The following is a 17,896-nucleotide window of genomic DNA, read 5'->3' as shown; positions in this document are numbered from 1 at the left end:
ATTGTCAATGAGAAGAAGTGGAGACGATAGTGGAGGATGCAGGTCACAAAGGCTAGGTAGAAGGAGGTAATTTACTGGATAAGGCGATGGATCCATAGACTTCTCGGTTGTCATCGAATCTGATCTCCTATTTCATAAGGGAACTATGAAAGAATACATAGCACCAATGTTATCATCTTAATCTCAATGTCGTTGTCAGGTCAAATCTGCTCCAAAGTCAAAGAGCCGGATGAACGCTTTCAAGCCGAAATTCAAATGAAAAGTTTTATTCTTCCCTGTCAAAAGGAAATACTCTCCCAGCGCTGGGGCTTGGAAAATCGAGTTGGTAAGCGGTGAAATGGCTGACTCGTCCCTTTCGTGCGTAGGGGATTGGGGGTGGAGGTGGGGTAGGGGGTTCCCGCAGTGATGAGGATGATAGCAATGATGATGACGATAATGGGAGTAACAACAACCCGTAAGATGATCTTACAATAATAAGTGGGATATGCAACTTGGGACTGTTCAATATCACAATTCTGGATATTGATTATCCACCCATCATTCATCATCGTTACTGATCTCACCGTCATCTTCCTCCGTACTCTCCTCCTCATATTCATCTTCGTCTTCACTATCGGCAACTACCTTCTTCCCTCTCCCACTTTTCCGTGTCTTGGCCGGTCCCTTTCCCTTGCCCCCGAAGACACGTGCTAACTCCGCCCTCACTTGATTGCCTACTTTGTCAGCACCGCTCTTCTTCACCTGGGCGCTGAGATGGAGATCGTTGAGGTTCTTCATCGCGGAGTCGAAGTAGGCGCCAGAGGTTGGAGCGTTGCGGTCGAGGCTAGTGAGCGATGCGATTATGAGCGCTGTTCATGTAGGAGGGATGAGAAGGGAGGACAGCTGGAAAGTGAGGAGTCGGAGAGGGAAGTGGACATGGCTAAGGGAAAGAGATAGGGAGTCATAGAAGGAGAGAGGCTGACCAGTTCTCAGTCAAACACTCCTGCAGCCAAAACAACGATCCAACGCCAAAGCGCTCACACAACACATCCAGCACCTTTCCCCGGGCCACCATCTTAGGAATATCTTCCATCATCTTCTCCGCCATGTCGTTTTCTGTAATGCCATTCAATCGCCCACCCGCAGACCCCTGCATCAAACCCTCCACCTGTCAATTCCACAGCGTCAGCACTACCTTCTTCAGATCGTAAAGAAACACTTGCGCCAAAGCTGGAGGGCTGAAGCTCCAGACACCATAGCTTGAGCTCATCTAACGCATACACAATGGAAGGAGATGGACTGTGGGGGATGGACCCACCATCTCCCTGCTTTTTCGCTTGTTGATATGACCTCCCTTGCCAAATGCTTGTTCAGCATAATCCCCAAAGAAGAGGGCAAGAAAAAGGCTACGGAGACGCCCATACACGTCCCTCGATTGGGATGTCGTGGTGTAGAGAAAGGCTGCCGCTATACCCTCTCCCAGGTTCACGTAACTCGTTGTTGCTGATGCATTCAACCCGCCATTTTGGGCATACATTAAACTCAACACCGGCTCCCCTTTTGCCTCGAGCAGCAGCTCGGGTGAGAAGTCTGGCTGCTCCAACAGGGAGGCCACGGTGGGGTGCAGAGAGAGGCTTTCGAGGCGGCGGATAGAGTGCCACATCTTTGAGTAGGGGTTAAAGTTGGCGTTGCTTGTGCGCTGCCTACCTGGCGTTTTGCGGGGGCGGCCCATTTGCTTGCGTGTGGTTGTAGGTCTCGAAGAATCAGCTAATAGGTCTGCCACGTTGTTGTTCTTTCTGGTGACAGAGGGAGTTGATTTGGTCTTCTTATGGAGTGCTGAGGTGTCATCTTCGTCTAGGTTCGGCTCTGATCTTGCTTTCCTCTTTTTCTGGCTACGATTGCCAGGTCCAGACGTTTCACGTTCAGAATCTTCATATTCAGACTCTTCATGCTCAGACTCTTCAAGTTCAGGCTCCTCATGCTCAGAAGGGCGTTGTTCAAGTCTGCTGCGTGTAAACCTGTCACGATCATCTTTTTCACCACCTTCCTTGACGTCTGGTGCCTTGTCCTTGACCCGTTCACGCATTTCCGCAAGGAAACCCTCCAAAGCTTTGGCCTCGCGTTCTTTCTTTCGTACTTCTTCAGGCGCAAGTACTCTTGACGACTGCATCGGAAACAGAAGGCCCAAGGCATAGATGGCTTGTTTCTCTGGATGGCTGAGGGCGTCTTTCGCGAGCGAAGCGACAGCTAGGAAGCCCTGCACGTGTAAGTAGGTGGTAGAGAGGGGGCAGTGGATGATACTCACATGAGGATGTAGCGAAGCTTTTAGACATTGAAGAGTCTCCTGTGGACTGAGGAACCAAGAGTCGTCCACTTGGTGGGGATCCTGCTGGTTCAACATTTTTGCGGTGGATGGCCGAAGCTTTCACCCCAGGCGAAAATCGAAGAGAAGCAGCAAATTGAAGTATGAGACTCCAAAGAGGCATATTCATCCTCTGATAGCCGGATCCTGTTGGTTGCCCTTGACTAGCCTTGCTTAAACGCCGACTCGGATGTCCGCTGCGGCCATTGGGAAGGGGGAGGGGCGTGAATGGCGGCCATTCTCGCGAGCTCCGTGTGATTGTGCCAAGGCAACAAGCGATGAGTCTGATGATGGTGGCACTCGCTACTGCTGCTGCTGCGCATGGGTAAAGGCTGAAGTGAGAATTGGAGCCAGAGATGAAAGTACACTCGATGTAACGATCCTGACCAGACAGGCTTGCTTAGTAATGCTCGGACATAAGCGGACATACGGGCTTCGGGCCTCCGTGGTAAGACAACACCCTTAAGGAGGAAAGTCTCTATATTTGGTACGGCTACTACGGGTACTTGATAAATCAATGATACTCAAGCTAGTGCGCTCACCGTTTTCTACCCATCCACCGCCCTCTCGGCCCTCGTTTCTAGAGCTTAGCCCCATCGTGTCCCCGCCGCCGTGCTCGGAATGCACGAATATCACGCCACAACACCCTAACAGGGCCCACAATAGCCCGTACAAGCCATGTAAGCGGCAAGCCCAGGTAGTGAAAGCCCAGAAAGCCAGCTAAAAGAGCAAGCAAGGTCAGAACAAGCCAGAAGATCACCTTCACCCACCAGAGAAATTCTTTCAACTTTTCCATGACCACTTTGAACCAGGTAAAGGGATTGGGGCCCCATACATCTTCGAATTCATGCTCAAAGACTGGCCTAGACCCCGGCGATTGTGATCGGAAAGAGGGGAGGGAGGGCCGGCGCCACAGGAACGGGGTGTAACTCGTAACCCACTCAACCCAGCCGCCAAACCAACGCCATGGTCCAGTAACGGTAGACCAGAAGCTCTCCCGACTCGGCAGCTGTTCGCGAACAAGCTCCCAGCACCATTCCTTCAACGCCTCCAACATCTTATCGAAGGCCCATTTCAGCATGCTCCAGCAGATATCCACGGGGTTGAGCCGGTCTTGCAGCGCATTTAGTTCGGCTCCCACATGGGCTTTGACGCGGAAAAGGGGCGAGACGACTATGCGCTCAAGGTAGGGTTGAGGGTGCCTCAGGAATTTGAAGAGCGGGGCGATGGTGGTTTGGAAGGAGCAAGGAAGGGATGTGAGGAATTGACGGATCGAGGGGTAGTGGCGATGGGGCTTGGGCCTGTTGGGTTGGGTGATTTGGTTCCCATGGGATCGCCCACTCAGGTCGCGCTGGGCCGAGAGGTATGAGCGGAGCACGCCTGGGGCGGAGTAAGTTCTTGTGGGGAACGGGAGGTTGAATTTCTCGTTCAAGGTGTGTTTGTCGGAGATGGAAGGAAGGCGGTAGGAGCCTGATCGAGGGGGTGCTTTCGTTGATGGTACAGCTGTTGGGGATGCTGGTTGGGGGGAGCTACATAGATGTGTGGGTGTCGTTGAGTCGTTCGTGGTAGGGTTTGGAGGAGTTGCTAATGCCGGCGTGGCGATAGAAACATCACTGCCATCATGCGGGAATTCGGTATGGATGTGAGTATGAGTGTGTATGTTCGGATGGTTTGCGACCGGGGTGGGAGTGAATTCACCCTGTCCGTACGCACCATTGAGCAAACTAAAGAGCGCGGCGGCCAGATGAAGGTGTCGAGTGAGTCCCTTCCCTTGCATTTTAAGAGTTGTGATGGTCGAGAAGTTCAGAAGTCAGGATCTTTTATTACATCCATCGGATGTCCGTTCCCGCCAGCTCCGCTTAGTTCCATTTACATGTCCGACCGGCCTTCGAACCTGTCTTTCGCCTCCTGATACCTGTTCTTTTCTTTACCACATTCCTTGAAATTGTTCTGAATGGCTGATGAAGACTTCTTCGAACAATTCGCTGGTAAGGGGAGCAGTCTGAGTCCTCGACTGCCGTGGAGCGATCCCGGGAAGGGGCCTGCACTGGCCACTCGCCGAAACAGTAACTCCCAGGGCCAGTTCCTGATGAGTGGTGCGCTGAACTCAGACAAACATCCATCAATGGTTAGTAGTATAATCCGGTGATACGTGCGGCTCTTGACAGTGGCTATGAATAGCGCCCAGGTATCTTTGGACGTCAGGATCGTCTGTCGGAGCATCATACAGAGCAACTGCCAGAGGAGTATGCTGAGGTATGTAGAGCATTTTGTCCCTTCAAGTTCTCGCCAGCCTATAGTGATGATCTCAGGATTCGAGAACTTCAAGTCTGGCCAACCCTTTACTTGAGCCGGATACTGGGGACGTGCAACGGTCGTCTGTTTCACGCATCGTCCTCTGGGCTCTCTGTAGTCTCTTGGCTCTCGCTTTCCTGGTGATCTCAATTATTGTTCTATTCCAAGGAGAAGAGCAGATCGTCTCGTTTGGGCGAATTGACGTTGACCCCAATTGGAAGTCCCAACCAGCCTACCGGCAGCAATTGCGGAAGGCATTTCACGTCGTCTCCAATACTACCGCCTTCACCAATGAATTTAATTCGATTTACCTGCCAACCGATTTAAATCTGGCGGATGAGGCCCAGCTTATCGAGAGACATGTTCAAGGAGCAAATGACTATAGCGACATAGCATACGAGCTTCTCGGGAGGAAAATCATAGCGTCTTTCTCGTCCAACGACCTCACAATGGAGAATCTCCATACCTCAAGGTTGCTGGTCAAGGGATCCATTCAAGCGACCGCCAAGACTATCGACGAACACGGGAACGCGCTGAGAGGTATTCGACGTTTACGTGCTAAACTCAAACAAGAGAGAATCGCTCACGAGCTAGAACTGAATGCCTCTGAAACCAAACTCCAATCTTACGAGAAACGGAAAATATGGAATTGGGACTCTATTGGACCCAATGATCATGAGCGAAACCAAGAGAGAAGGACGCGGATCAGCGCATGTAAGAATGCCATATCGAAGCTCTACAATGCTGAGAACTGGGTGGATCAGAGCCTCCGTCACTGGGAGATCATCAAAGATAGGGCGGCAGGCTTGGAGCAGCAGTCTGGTTTGATGCTGAAGTTGGAGGAGTTGGCTTCAAGCGGCCAGATGACACCAGCGCAGCTGGGAGTGAGCTTGGTCGAGAGATCCCAAGCGGTCCGAGAGGTGGTGGAGTGTATTTGGAAGGAAGTGATGGAACGAGAGGCCCAACCTTCTTGAAGCGATCGTCCTCCCAGCGTGCACTTCGATCGTCGAAAGGGAAGATCAGCGGCCTGGTAAATATTTCTGCTGTTCCACCTCACTGTCGATTTCAATCCCCAAAGACAGATCGGACCAATCGACCAGGCGATCCTCATCAAGTGAATGCAAAATCAGCGTATTAATATGTCTAATGAGTCAATGTGGCAAGCGGAATCGACGGTCTGTAGGTCCAATTGATGAATGAGCTGTGACATTTTTATAATTGCTTTTGATCAGTTGAAGGTGAATTCTCAAGTGCGATAATTGCAGGAGAAGGGCCATGGGGGGTTTCCTACAAAGGTGACCCCTCATATCAAAAGTAGATGAGTATTTTAATTTATTGGAATGTAACAAGCTACAATGGCGCCGCAATCTCCGCCAAGCCACTAGGCCATATCGAGTCTAGTAGCTTGGCCTCGATAGGCTCCATTGGTCAAGATTAATCAGGGGATTACTCCTTTAGGATTGTATCAGCAAGGCATTTTGATCCTTGATTCATCTCACAATCACATTAGTGGGCAAAGGTCCAGACCATTCCTCATCTACGCTCACAGTTCATTTGACCATATGCGTAACCATACAACACGCCCGCAGTAGTGGAATTAAGAAAAGAGAGATAGAAGTGGCCCTTGGCAACGCCGACGGTCTTGCTCCATATGGCCACTGCAACCCCAAATCTGCGCTGGGAAGGGGATCGAAAGGTGGGTGCCGTGAGAGTTATAGTTGTTGGTGGATTTCACGGTCTGACGAGTATGAGAAGCAGCCCCTGCGGCCATTGCTACGGTACCTCCCTCCTCCTCCGGCCCACAGGCATACACGACTCGAGCGTATTTGGGACTTAGGCCATCACTACCGCTCGCCGGACTCCAACAACGAGAGTATGTAATAGGCAAAATATAGTACAGGATAGGCTAGTTCTAATGGTCTACCCATCGGGTCTGGTGGACGTATGGGCGATCAATGGGCGAAATCGCAAGCCGGGGAGCAGAATCCCACGGCAAACATCTGGCAAGAGGCTATTACAAATACAAGAATGTTACAGGCCCTATGAAGATGGCTCGGGGTCTTGAGAGGCATTGATCGTGGGCAAGAACCTCCTCCTCCACACGATGGGATGCATGGCCACGCGGCAAGCAGCAGTCTATATGTACGTGAATGCTAGAGGCTATACAATGATAGCGAAGGATGTTAAGATGGCCGCACCCATGTGTTGGTCATGGAGTCTGCGGCAAGTTCGTTGTATAGGGAGAGAGACTCTTGATATGAGGAGAATGGAGAATAGATCATTATGTTCGGAGGAGAGCCTGTGAAGGAAGCGGAGGCAGTAAACGGGTAAGTGGGAAGTCACATGCACGTTGTTCTCTCTGTCTTCTCTCTTTTTTCGTGCCGCCTAGCTGGGGCGTTTCGTATGGATTTCGTATTTGGACTGCAAAGATTTTGGTAGATGTCACGCAGGGTCAGGATGACGATGTGACGCTTCGATCGACGACGTTGGATCGGAAAGGGTGCGGGTTGCGAAAATGGTGGAGCGGGTTGAAATGGTGCTATACGGATGTTTGGCTCTTACGACGTTAACGCTAAACCCTCCAAACCAGCTTTTTCTGGAGGCGAAAGGGAGAAATCGATATCATGTGATGATCGGCTGGTTATATCCTGGTGCGTTAGCTAGGTGATGCCGCATTAGGAACGCTCGACGTAGGCGAAGTGAAATTATCTCGATCTATCATTGCGTGTCTTGCAGCTGACAGATAGACTGGATCGTGTCTCTAAGAGTCCGGAAAACGCTCCCTCATAGAAACTCAGTCTTGAAATACTCCTCCGGTTTACCCTTGTCGAACGCCCTCTTCCTGATCTCCTGCAGACTACGTCCCTCATAGGCTTCGTAATTGGGCGGAAACCCACACATCATCTTCCCCGTCTCCGTGTCTTTCTCTCGATTCTGCCGATTCCACTGGAAAGCCAAGCGTACCCAGACTTTGATACGGTTCATCTGGTGCCGCTTCTGTTCATTGTATAGCGTTTCGGCGCGTCCATGGTCCGTCCGCGCGTACCCTTTTTGCTGTACACAAAAGGTTTCAAGCTTCACCTATTCTAGATCCAGGTCGTGGCCTTGAGGTATTTCGTGACATTCCATTTCCTTAAAGCCAGCCAGGTTCTTCTCGCCAAATTCTTCCGTGAGAGCGGATTTGGCTGTGTACTTCTTGGTGGCCTCCTCTGTATGAAGATTTGTTAAGGTCGGATCGACGACTGAGTTCGCAATGGCGAAGTGATCGGACCCCTCGGGGTCGGCGGTCTCCTCTCGCCTCTCCTCACTTTTCACTCTAGCATTCTCACTCCCTGTACTACCGATACCCTCGCCCTCTCCTGTTTCCTTGCCCTTGCACTCACCATTACCATCGACCTCACTTTCACCCTTCCATGCAGATGGTGCGACACCATCTCGCTCAGGCAGGACAAAAGGCACCCCCGGCTCTGGCGTACTCATCGAGGTAGTGTTTGTAACTTTATCATCGTCGTCCTTATCATTTGCCTCATTGCGCTCTTGGCGTTGAAGCGAGGCGGGAACTCCTGCTGGTGGAAGGGCAGATTCCGTGGACCCTGAGGGTTCAGAAGAGATGACGTCCATAGGTAAGTGTGGCTGGTTTGAGATGAGAGGGGTTTGGGTGTGTGCTGCGGTGGTGGTATTGCCCCTTCCCGACCCAGAATCCGTCGGAGAGGGTTTTGCTGGGGGGTTGGATAAGTAAGGAGTTGATTCAGGGCGTATAGCATTGGACTTCCCTAGCTTTCTGTCGCTGGACTTCGGCTCTCTTGCGCCGGCTATAATGTCTGATAATTGGTCTTGCCCTTCTGACTTTTGGCCCATGAGTGAAAATGTTGGAGCTTCGCTTCGCTTCGTTGGGGGCTTTCTGATTGAGGACTTGGTGTGCGAGATTCAGGGGTTAGATCCTCGACCCTTCTATCGCTGACCTTAGACCCGCTCGCCATGTTCCTGTGAGTCGATTGCTGGTCATGTCTCAGAGAATTGTCGGCTATTGGTGAAAGCGCAGACGCCAGATTTTGTTCAACCAAAGCCTCCTGGGGTTGACGATTAGATCGGCGGTCTTGACAGACAGGATACTGGGCTTCCTCAGTGCTTATTTTCAGCTCACCGTGTGCTGAGCCTTGCGGTACTGTTGTCACTAGCGATGATGGGCTTTCTTGCAAGGACTCGGCCTTCGGTGCTTGTATTGGAAATCCACTTTTTTCTGAAGCATGTTCCTTCGGTGCGTTTGCACTCAACACCTTCGATTCGCCCTGGCTTGCATTCCTCATATCGTCTTGTTGGATTGAATCCTCCTCATGGTTCTCTTTGGAGGGCGGTTGTGCATTGCCTGACGAAAACCCGGATTTCTCCGATATAGCTTGCTCTGGGAGGCCAGCGTTGGCGCTGTCTCGCTGGTGGGTGTTTCCTACATTGCTTCTGGTACCGGGATCAGCATTGGCAAGGCCGCTGTTGTGATCTTCAAAAGACTTTATGGTCGGAGATTCCGGCTGAGAGTTCTGAGAATCATTCATCAGCCGACTCTGAACATTCTGAAGCCCTTCGAGCACCTCAGAAAGTATCAAGTTCTGGTTTGCATCCGCGGGGGCATCTCTGCTAAGCCGCCCCCGATCTGAGTGACCTGCCTGAACTTGGTCGAAGCGCATCTGCTTCTGAGAGCTATCCACAGAGGCACGTTTGGTAGCCCACCACCATTGTGAAAATCTAGTTTGGTGTTATTATGTAACTCCTAACAAGGCGTCTACATCACTCAAAGCTTATACATGTATACAGCCCACGCGGTCAGGTATATTCCGAGTAGGAAGCTTTCAACTGGTTCCTTTATATCATGCCATTCTCGATTGCTAAGACCCACGTTGCCGGTTCCCAAAGCAATGTTCATCATTTTGCTGGTGACAACTGGAATGATGAGGATCGGAACCACGAGCCACCCCAGATGAAGGATTATCCGATGCAATCCGTTCATATCGAGTAACCTACGGTGCGTCGTTTCTAGGAGCATCAGGTGTATTTCTAGGAAGACGTTCGAAAGACGCTGGATAATAAAATCGCATATCTCAGAGCGGAGATGAAAGACGGGTAGGTACATGCCCTCTGACCTCCGCCCTCTTTCCGCGATGATGTGTCTATCTCCTGCACTTAGCGGCCAAAGTTCTTTGTTTCCCACTCGTCTCGCTTGTTGCGGTCTTCAATGAAAGACTGCAAAACCCAGAAGGCGCCGACCAGCCCACATGAACCAAGCACGAACCACTCTAAGTTCTGCCAGATATGTCTCGCGGCTCGCACCAGCATACCCTTCGTCCTCCTCAACCCCCACCTCAAACCCTTGAGTCCTGCAACAAGAGCGACGATAAAAATGGCAATGAGAACGAGTCCAAGCAAAATGAACAACATCATCCCCGTCATAGCGCCCCGGTAAGATACTCCACAAGCCTCCATGACCCGGAACACAGATGGCTGCCACAGCTGTTGCAAACTCGCCCCCCAACTTTGCAATCCCGTCCAAGAATCCCTCAACGTAGCCGAGAACCACTCGCCTATGGCCTTCCAAGGCAGCAGGCTCCAGAGATAGTGTGACGCCGCACTCACCACGGCCCATGCTTCCTTGATCAGGGCACGGATCGAGCGTAACCCACCGCCAATGCTGGCCGAAGCAGGAGCAATCTGTTTCCGACCTTTCCGCCAAAGATCCGCACCCTGTTCCCCCGCACGCTCAGCCAACGTATGCACCCTCTCTATCTTCTCCTCCCAGTCCCACTCCTCGCACGTGTCTACCAAATGCCCCCATCCCATCCTCACCCACCCCAGCGGGACCCCTACCACCCTTTCCCTTAACCTCCCCACGTCACTGTCCTCGTGAGCGAACATGGAGAGCCAGAGGAAGACATCAGTGAGCAGGGCGAGGACGAGGACCTTTCTCTTGACCTGACGCTTGTGGGAGCGAAGGTTATAGTAAAGGAGGAGGACGAAGAGGATCATCGTTCGCGACAAGTAATGTATGTAGCTATTGCGAAAGTCGAACCTGATGTACTCATGGGAAGGAGATGATAGTCTTAGGAAGTTCTGAAATAGCAAGATCGAACGGTTCAAAAAAGAGGATTCTTAGGGTGAAGGGGGAGACGCCAAGGAATATGAGAGTGATGTGATACAGAGATATCACTGAGAGGATTTTATGTTCGCTTTGTGTCTGACGATGGCGAGAAGCAACGACCGGTCGGAGAAATAGCAATCAGCCATCAATAAGATCATTGAGGCACATACTATCTTGTGCTTCCACCTTGTTTGTGTAGCCACAGCAAGCATAGCAAGCCACCCGTTTTGCCTGAATTCCTTATCACGATGTAACAAGCAAGCAAGCAAGCAAGTGGATAATGATCTCTCTATCCAAAAACTTAGGCTTGAAAAATGACCAAATGTTCGAATGCGAAATTCAAATTCTCCATCATAATGAACACAACCCCGTTTCATCAGTATTTTTGTGCTTTCATCGATGGACAATCGCCGTCTACGGCAAACTTAGGTATAATTTCCAAGCCAGCTCAAGAAACGAGGCAACGCAACTTGCACAAGGGCGTTGGTTTGAATGTTGGTTATTGGGCTATCAAGCGTACACAAGATGAAGGAGGCTAGCTAGATCTTACATTCAGCGGCTGGTCGGGCGTTTTGAGTAGTTGGTTCTCTGCCTCAAGAATGGGACGAAAAGTCGCTGCGGTCCTTAATCCCAACGCGCTCTCTTTCCCTCCCCGCGTAGTCTACTTGATTTTATTAATTGATATACGTTACGAGGTCGTATGTGTTGGAGGAGAAACTTACGATGCATTGCTTTATACATTTACAAATGAATGAGCTTGAGAGACGGGGCCAATGACGGCGTGTTTTGTGGCCTGGTTTTCAGAGGTGGGAGATGGTTGTAGTGGGGGAGACGACTTGATCATGAAGAGGGACGATGGAAGGCTGAAGATCTATCGGACTTTGGAGATCAGAACGAGGGACCGGGCACTGGAGAGCGTGGAAAAACTTGTGGTTAATATCCGATCTTTCATTTAAGAACGATTGTAGGGACGGAGGAGGAGGAAGAAGAAGAAGAAGAATAGAATGGTCAGTCTGCCCATCCACCCATCACAATCCGCTCATCTCCAGCCCTTTAACTTCGTCTGCTACCAATCTCCTTACCAACCCACCAGACCCAACCTCCCTTTTCGACAGCGTCACCAATCACCTCGACAATCGCGACCAAGTCTGCGTTAGCCAATTCCCTTGCGGCTTTAGGTCCGCCACCATAACGGTAACCTGCCACTCCGGCCTCCCACTATCTACGACGCATCAGCATCGTACCCACCACCCTCGAAACACAATGGAACACTCACCTTTCCCCTTTGTCCAAACCGGCCTAACCTCCCACGGGCGCGCCCGATGCTTAAGCACCATCCCCACCCCCATGCCACTTCGCCCCCAATACTTCGTCCACAAGCCTCTTCCCATATCAGCCGGTGTCCAGGCATCGGCGAATCCGCGGCCCACAGACCAGACTTTGCGGTCCAGCCATTCGCCGTACCTATTCCAGACGCGTTCTGCAACAATGATCAAACATATTAGCACGTGTCCACCAATTCCGCCCCACCGACTACCGGAAAGAGGGGGAGGGGAGGGGGGAAAGTGGGAATACTCACGAGTCCCCTCAGGTTTCCACCCCGCCCTTCCCTGAAACACATAATTCCCATCCCAGGCGAACCCGCCACTCATGTCCGGCCCTAGAGAGTCCCCCTCGTTGAATTGATTCGTCCTCGGCCCGGAGTCGAGGGTGCCGTCATCTTCTTTCATGACCAGGATCCAGCCCTCTTTCATCAGGCGCCGGACGCTGAGCGTGTTGCCGTTGCGGGACTTCGGAATCAGGAGAGTTGATGTGAGGAAGACAACGTGGGGGGTGTACCAAAGGCGGTAAGGGTTGACCCAGGGGGGTAGATTGGCAGGGTGAGGGAGTGGGTGGCGCGTTCCCTGTGTGCTGCTGTGTGCAGAAGTCAGTGGAGGGACAACGTAGATTGGGGGGGAAGGGGAGGGGGGATGGGGCATGATGGGGGGAGTTGCTTGGATTTCTCACCCAACCCAGGATGAAGAGAGAAATACGTACTACTATCGCGTCTGACTACGTCCAGATCGCCACTGCCTTCCACGTCCAAGTCCCAATGATACGAGTCTCCCGTCTGCGCGCCCGCCACGGACTGCGGGTAGAATGTCTTCGCTTTGGCCTGCTTCTGCTCCTCGGAGAATTCTACGCCGGAAGCGGGCTCATAGCTACCATAACCGACTTCGAGCTTTCCGAAGAGAGCGGATCCAAGAGGGGAAAAGCTCGTATTGTCCATTGTGGCGACCACGTGGTGGCTGCCGGTGAAGTCGAGTGTGAAAGTTTGCTGGGATGCAAGCGGGTATGGGGACGCGAGCTCGCACTCGAATAGCACGACGGGGAGGCTGAGGATACCGATTATGCTCACGATGAGGCGCCATTTTTGCCAGGAGGTGTAGTTGTGGGTCCAGTCGTGGCGGAAGGCGTTGAGGCGATTGCGTGGGGGATTGAGGACGGCGTTGAGGGCGTTGCGGACGGAGTCCATGATTCCGTACTGAGCCAGTCCGGGGAATGGGTGGAGATGAGGGAGAAGGATGAGGAATCAGGGCGAAGTGAAAGGATATGCTCGTCGATCAGGGCGACGGGCCAGGCGAGGCCACTGTGGTGATGATGGCTGGCCGCATCCGGCAGGGGATGGTTGACAAACAAAGGCAGAAGGGTTGGGGTGCCCCCCATCTTTTCCATTGATAGTTCCAATGATGAGAGGGTAGATATAGATTGGGAAAGAGATGACAAGAGGAGGGGAAGAAGACCGCGCAATGCTGCTGCCGCATTGTGCGAGACAGAGGGAATGAATGCCCGTCGACAGCGATGGTGGATGGTAAGGGGTTAAAGCCCGCTTAGAGCTGCCCTAAAAAGTGAGCGGGGGCTGGAGTTACGGGCAGTTGCACACGTCGTGCCTGCCAAGCCGCCCCTAGAGAGAGCCCGTTCCCGGGGACGGGCACCACCCAGGCACCCAGGCACCCAATCACCTTAAGCTACGTTGCGGTCCGCAAGCAGTGGCCCCAAACCATCGCACATCATGACGAATTCCTATCCTGCTCATGTTTGTGCCTTATCCACCTCATCTCAAATATGATGTAGCATCGATGATACGCCGCCCCTACCTGCACGGTTACGGGATGTGACGAGGGGTGTGTGTTGGATCTGGGTGCAACGTTTCTGTCGTCACCCGCGGTATCTCCCTCTGGTCCCTGCCCGTGCTAGGCATCGACGAAATGACAGTCTAGACTCATCATTATGGATTGTCTACAAAGAATGAATGATCATAATAAAGAACACATTTCCCAGGACAAGGAAAACGTATGAGTTTTATTCCCCTGATCTCCCCCCTCCTCCCTTTACTTCCTTCATTGTCCCCATCTCCCACCGTCATTTCAATCTTCAATTTGATACACCGAATCACGCTCCCAACATGGGTTTCCCCTTCGATCACCTCCAAGTAGCATACACATGGACTAAAGCAAGACTTGAAAACCTCGTCTTCACCGAGGGGAACCAGAGAGACTTCGGCTGGCGTGTGCACTGGATCCAGGACCTCAGGGAGTTCCTCTGGATCTGCTTCTTCGCCTTCTATGCCTTTCACTGGGCGCTCCTAATGATCTACGCCTTCTCAATCAGTTTCTGCATCTGGGGGCTCTGTGGCATCCCTGGCATCGATACCTTCTCGCCAGGATCGGCCACGGTGCCCCCTCCGCAAAATCTGTCGATTGTTCCTCCCAGTTCGGATTTTTCGAGGTTTTTGTTGGTGGCTCACGAGGAGCTCAGGAGCCTGGGGATGGATGTTCATGGCCTGAAGGGTAATCTGAATCGGGCGCCGTTTGAGACGCCTGTAGTCAACTCCGAGACCATCAAAGGACTAGGTAAGTAAGGAATGAGATGCCCCTTATGCACGTGTGAGAGTAAAGGTGGTGCTTATGCTCGTCCAGCAAAGTTCTCCAACCGAACCCTTTCCTTCGCCACCCCCATTTCGAAGTATTCCTCCGGTGTCTGTAGGCTGATGGACACCCTGACCCTTGACACCTCCAGCTTCTTAGGCGTTGTCAGTGCCTACAAAGACTGGGAGAATTGCACAAACACGGCGTATTGCACCACTTCCTACTCCACCAGCTTCTTTTTCCCCCTGTACGAAATCGCCTGCATTGTCAATTCGCATTTGCACATCTCCTGGCTACCCACCTACGCCCCCAGCAGATACCGCGTACAAAGAAAAATTCGATATGAATTTCAGCGGTTCTACCCACGACAGATGAAGCAGCTCCGCGTCCTCCAACAATTCGCAGAGCACGAATACCCGGCCTTCCGCGCCCAGGTGGGCAAGCTAGTCTTCGATTCTCAGGCTGACATCACCTCCTCATTGATGCCGCTCGAAGACCACGTCCGCGAAATCTACTACTACTTGGGTCCACGGCAGTATATGCCCTTTCTATACCCACAAAGCGTCACGGACAGGCTTCAGGATATTACTGAATTAAAGAAGCACTACAAGGACATCGGGTTTGCTGTTGGAGTGTGATAAGATGGTTGGGGCATGGGGAAAGTATATCCAGGAGCTGCAAGAAGGGCTGGAGGAGTTGGGGGGGATCATTGAAGCGGGGAACACGCATTGGTTGCAGGACATCATGTCGTCATCCTTCCTCCCTGGAATGCGCGGTTCACTCACTGCGTACGTTCCTGAACCCTGTCAATGGTTCGTCAACGGCACCGCCTTTATCGCCTCCTCGTACCTCGAGGAGCAGACATGTCGCGCAGCGCGCTTCCGCGACGTGCTCTTGGGAGCGAATGGACGAAGGGGGGACCTAACCTGGGCAGAGACGAAGTTGGCCGAGGTGGAAGCGTGGAAGAAGCAGAAGGGGCTCGATCGTCAGAGTGGGCGGGAGACGGCAATGAGGATGATTGCAAACCAAAAGAAGAAGGAACGGAAGGAGGGGAAGTCAAGGCAAGGGGGGGCCAGGGAATTGTGACGAAGGGAGAGGCTGAGGGATGATGGGGCAGATAGAGGGAGGAAAAGAACATCAGGTAGATGTTGACGGGTTCTAGGACGCAGAGACAGGATGATCGATTGAGTGAGGGCGGTGGAAACACATTGACTTGGACGGGGAGACGTGGTAAGCATGATGAAGTGGTTCTGGACGACTTGTTCTTTTTCGGATTTCTCTTTGATATTATGACTGTTGATGAATCAAACAAACAGATTAGATGACCAGAAAACTCAAAATGTTACTCCAACTCCCGCAGCTATTTCTCGCTTCCTCAATGCCAGGGTTCAAATATTTTGTAGAAGACTCTTCGAAGCAGCAGAGGTGAAGTGTGTCTCCCGTTGGCGCACCCAGAGCAGAAATTGCTCTTGCGATAGTATACCATCTCAACGTGTCTTATAGATCCATCGCTAGAACCACTTATAATGTCTGTGTATAAGCGCTATGATATACTTGCACTCGCCTTGCATAGTCCTTTACAGCCACAGTCAGTGAAAATATCAAACCCAACCCAACTCCAAACTCACCACCCTTGCAATTTTTACAGCCCATTATGGATGCGCCGGACTAGAATGCTGACATTGCACCGTTGTCGAAGTGGGACAGCTGCGAAAGACACTATGATAATAGTAAAGGCGAAACAGAGGAAGGAGAAAGCAGTTGAAGATGAACAGGAGGAGGCGAAGCTAGCTCTAATGCCTCTGCCAGTGTTTCTTAGTCCTCCGCCGAGGAATGTGCTACAGCCTGCTGCCATCCTCGGGAGCACCAGCCTCATCAGAGCTTCGGGAAGCGCGATTTGGCGCGATTGCATTGCTTGATATTTCGTCTAAGAATGCATACAAGTTCATATTTTGATTTAATCAGAACACTTTGCCCAAGGGTCGCTGTAGAGCCAGCCCCCTTTGACTGTCATTCTACCTCCCACTTCTCCAAATACTTACTCCTTCCTCACCCTGATCCCCCTCTTCTCTTGCTTCTTTCCTCTCTTCTCAGAAAAATCCTCGTTCGTGATCGTCCATGTCGATCTGAAGACGTTCAAGCTCCCGCTGTTGTCGTGACTTTTGCGGTTTGGGACGACGATAGGGCTCAGCGCGGGCTGCTCTCGCATGAGAAGGACCAGAGCGACTAATGGAAGGACAGGGGAGTGAATTCCCGGAGCATGGAGGTGCAACGTCTAAGGCTGGTGGTTGTCGGTCATGATTTGTGTTGTTACGTTGTTGAGCTGTTTCCCATTTCTGATTCCCGGCCTGCGTTGTTTTCACTGCTTGTGCAATCTGCTCTTCAGCTGAATCGTCCGATCGAGAAATCAAGTCGCTCGTAGACCTATTGATCACATCCTCTGGAGCACCGGCCCCTGGACCTGGTCGCGTGTCTCGAGTTGCAGTATCTGATGGGTTCTTCTGTCTGGCGGAAGTGCTCGTAGGTGCTGCAGTGCCGGTGCCGCCACTCAGGTGGTTAGGACCCATTCTGGTAATAGCGTAATCACTGTCCGCCGGACGCGCAGTCGGTGTTGGAGGACGGTTGTCGTTATGCGTCCCCTGTATGTGTTCCCACAACCAATTCATCGCCGCCGTCAGAGATCCTGGGGTGAAGAAGCTTATTCCTATAAAGACTGATGCGATCGCTAAAATCGCAGTCAAACTTTCAGATACACCTGGGATAGTCGGTAGTGCGTTGCAGATCTGCTCCAACATAGTTGGTATATTGGCAGGATCGAAGTCAGGCCCTGTTTGCCAGATGTTGTGAGCTTCCTTGAGTGCCCTTAGGAAAACCTCTCGATCCAGTGCTGGCAGGTCCATGTTCTCTACTATTTCTACAATGTGTTCCCATCGCCTCCCCCCAGGTAAAAGCTCATCAGTTCGAGTAGCAGCACCAGGGACCACCCTATGAATAACGCTAAGTGCCTCATTCACGACGTTGGAATTGAAGTAGGATCTAAAAGACATGATGGTGCCAAATAGAGCAGGGTAGAGATCACTGAGGGGGAGGGCGGTCGATGTTTAGGATAAAGAGTGGCCAAGATCAAGCCAAGAGAAGCCCTCAAGCTGGCCTCGATGATGAAGAAGTGTCGTGAGAGAGGTATCGAGGCTGGTGTTGAAGAGAAGGAAAAAGGGAAGGTTAACA

General features: G+C 51.8%; 9 protein-coding genes across 9 annotated transcripts; 3 read left to right on the top strand and 6 right to left on the bottom strand.

The window, feature by feature from the left end:
- Positions 1-537: 537 nt before the first annotated feature.
- KY384_002888 (uncharacterized protein) lies at positions 538-2,380 on the bottom strand (the record flags this gene model as incomplete). Its single annotated transcript, XM_044811410.1, has 4 exons — positions 538-823; positions 963-1,147; positions 1,298-2,236; positions 2,285-2,380. The coding sequence occupies 4 exons, from the start codon at positions 2,378-2,380 to the stop codon at positions 538-540; spliced, it is 1,506 nt and encodes a 501-aa protein (XP_044671686.1).
- A 541-nt stretch (positions 2,381-2,921) lies between these two features.
- KY384_002887 (uncharacterized protein) lies at positions 2,922-4,118 on the bottom strand (the record flags this gene model as incomplete). Its single annotated transcript, XM_044811409.1, has 1 exon — positions 2,922-4,118. One exon carries the CDS (start codon positions 4,116-4,118, stop codon positions 2,922-2,924), a length of 1,197 nt encoding a protein of 398 aa, XP_044671685.1.
- Positions 4,119-4,295: 177 nt separating this feature from the next.
- On the top strand, positions 4,296-5,610 carry KY384_002886 (uncharacterized protein; the record flags this gene model as incomplete). Its single annotated transcript, XM_044811408.1, has 3 exons — positions 4,296-4,469; positions 4,523-4,597; positions 4,654-5,610. The coding sequence occupies 3 exons, from the start codon at positions 4,296-4,298 to the stop codon at positions 5,608-5,610; spliced, it is 1,206 nt and encodes a 401-aa protein (XP_044671684.1).
- A 2,107-nt stretch (positions 5,611-7,717) lies between these two features.
- KY384_002885 (uncharacterized protein) lies at positions 7,718-9,638 on the bottom strand (the record flags this gene model as incomplete). The annotated part of the gene is made up of 3 exons (XM_044811407.1): positions 7,718-8,548; positions 8,599-9,376; positions 9,451-9,638. The coding sequence occupies 3 exons, from the start codon at positions 9,636-9,638 to the stop codon at positions 7,718-7,720; spliced, it is 1,797 nt and encodes a 598-aa protein (XP_044671683.1).
- Positions 9,639-9,811: 173 nt separating this feature from the next.
- Positions 9,812-10,651, bottom strand: KY384_002884 (uncharacterized protein; the record flags this gene model as incomplete). The annotated part of the gene is made up of 1 exon (XM_044811406.1): positions 9,812-10,651. The coding sequence occupies one exon, from the start codon at positions 10,649-10,651 to the stop codon at positions 9,812-9,814; it is 840 nt and encodes a 279-aa protein (XP_044671682.1).
- A 1,236-nt stretch (positions 10,652-11,887) lies between these two features.
- On the bottom strand, positions 11,888-13,278 carry KY384_002883 (uncharacterized protein; the record flags this gene model as incomplete). Its single annotated transcript, XM_044811405.1, has 3 exons — positions 11,888-11,985; positions 12,343-12,510; positions 12,801-13,278. 3 exons carry the CDS (start codon positions 13,276-13,278, stop codon positions 11,888-11,890), a joined length of 744 nt encoding a protein of 247 aa, XP_044671681.1.
- Positions 13,279-14,208: 930 nt separating this feature from the next.
- KY384_002882 (uncharacterized protein) lies at positions 14,209-15,309 on the top strand (the record flags this gene model as incomplete). Its single annotated transcript, XM_044811404.1, has 2 exons — positions 14,209-14,656; positions 14,723-15,309. The coding sequence occupies 2 exons, from the start codon at positions 14,209-14,211 to the stop codon at positions 15,307-15,309; spliced, it is 1,035 nt and encodes a 344-aa protein (XP_044671680.1).
- Positions 15,310-15,313: 4 nt separating this feature from the next.
- Positions 15,314-15,757, top strand: KY384_002881 (uncharacterized protein; the record flags this gene model as incomplete). Its single annotated transcript, XM_044811403.1, has 1 exon — positions 15,314-15,757. One exon carries the CDS (start codon positions 15,314-15,316, stop codon positions 15,755-15,757), a length of 444 nt encoding a protein of 147 aa, XP_044671679.1.
- A 952-nt stretch (positions 15,758-16,709) lies between these two features.
- Positions 16,710-17,718, bottom strand: KY384_002880 (uncharacterized protein; the record flags this gene model as incomplete). Its single annotated transcript, XM_044811402.1, has 2 exons — positions 16,710-16,897; positions 16,986-17,718. 2 exons carry the CDS (start codon positions 17,716-17,718, stop codon positions 16,710-16,712), a joined length of 921 nt encoding a protein of 306 aa, XP_044671678.1.
- Between the last annotated feature and the right edge of the window lie 178 nt (positions 17,719-17,896).

This window comes from Bacidia gigantensis (assembly GCF_019456465.1).
Source record: "Bacidia gigantensis strain McMullin 20006 chromosome Unknown contig_175, whole genome shotgun sequence".
In the NCBI taxonomy this organism is placed as follows: domain Eukaryota; kingdom Fungi; phylum Ascomycota; class Lecanoromycetes; order Lecanorales; family Ramalinaceae; genus Bacidia; species Bacidia gigantensis.
This window is presented reverse-complemented; position numbering and strand designations above follow the sequence as displayed.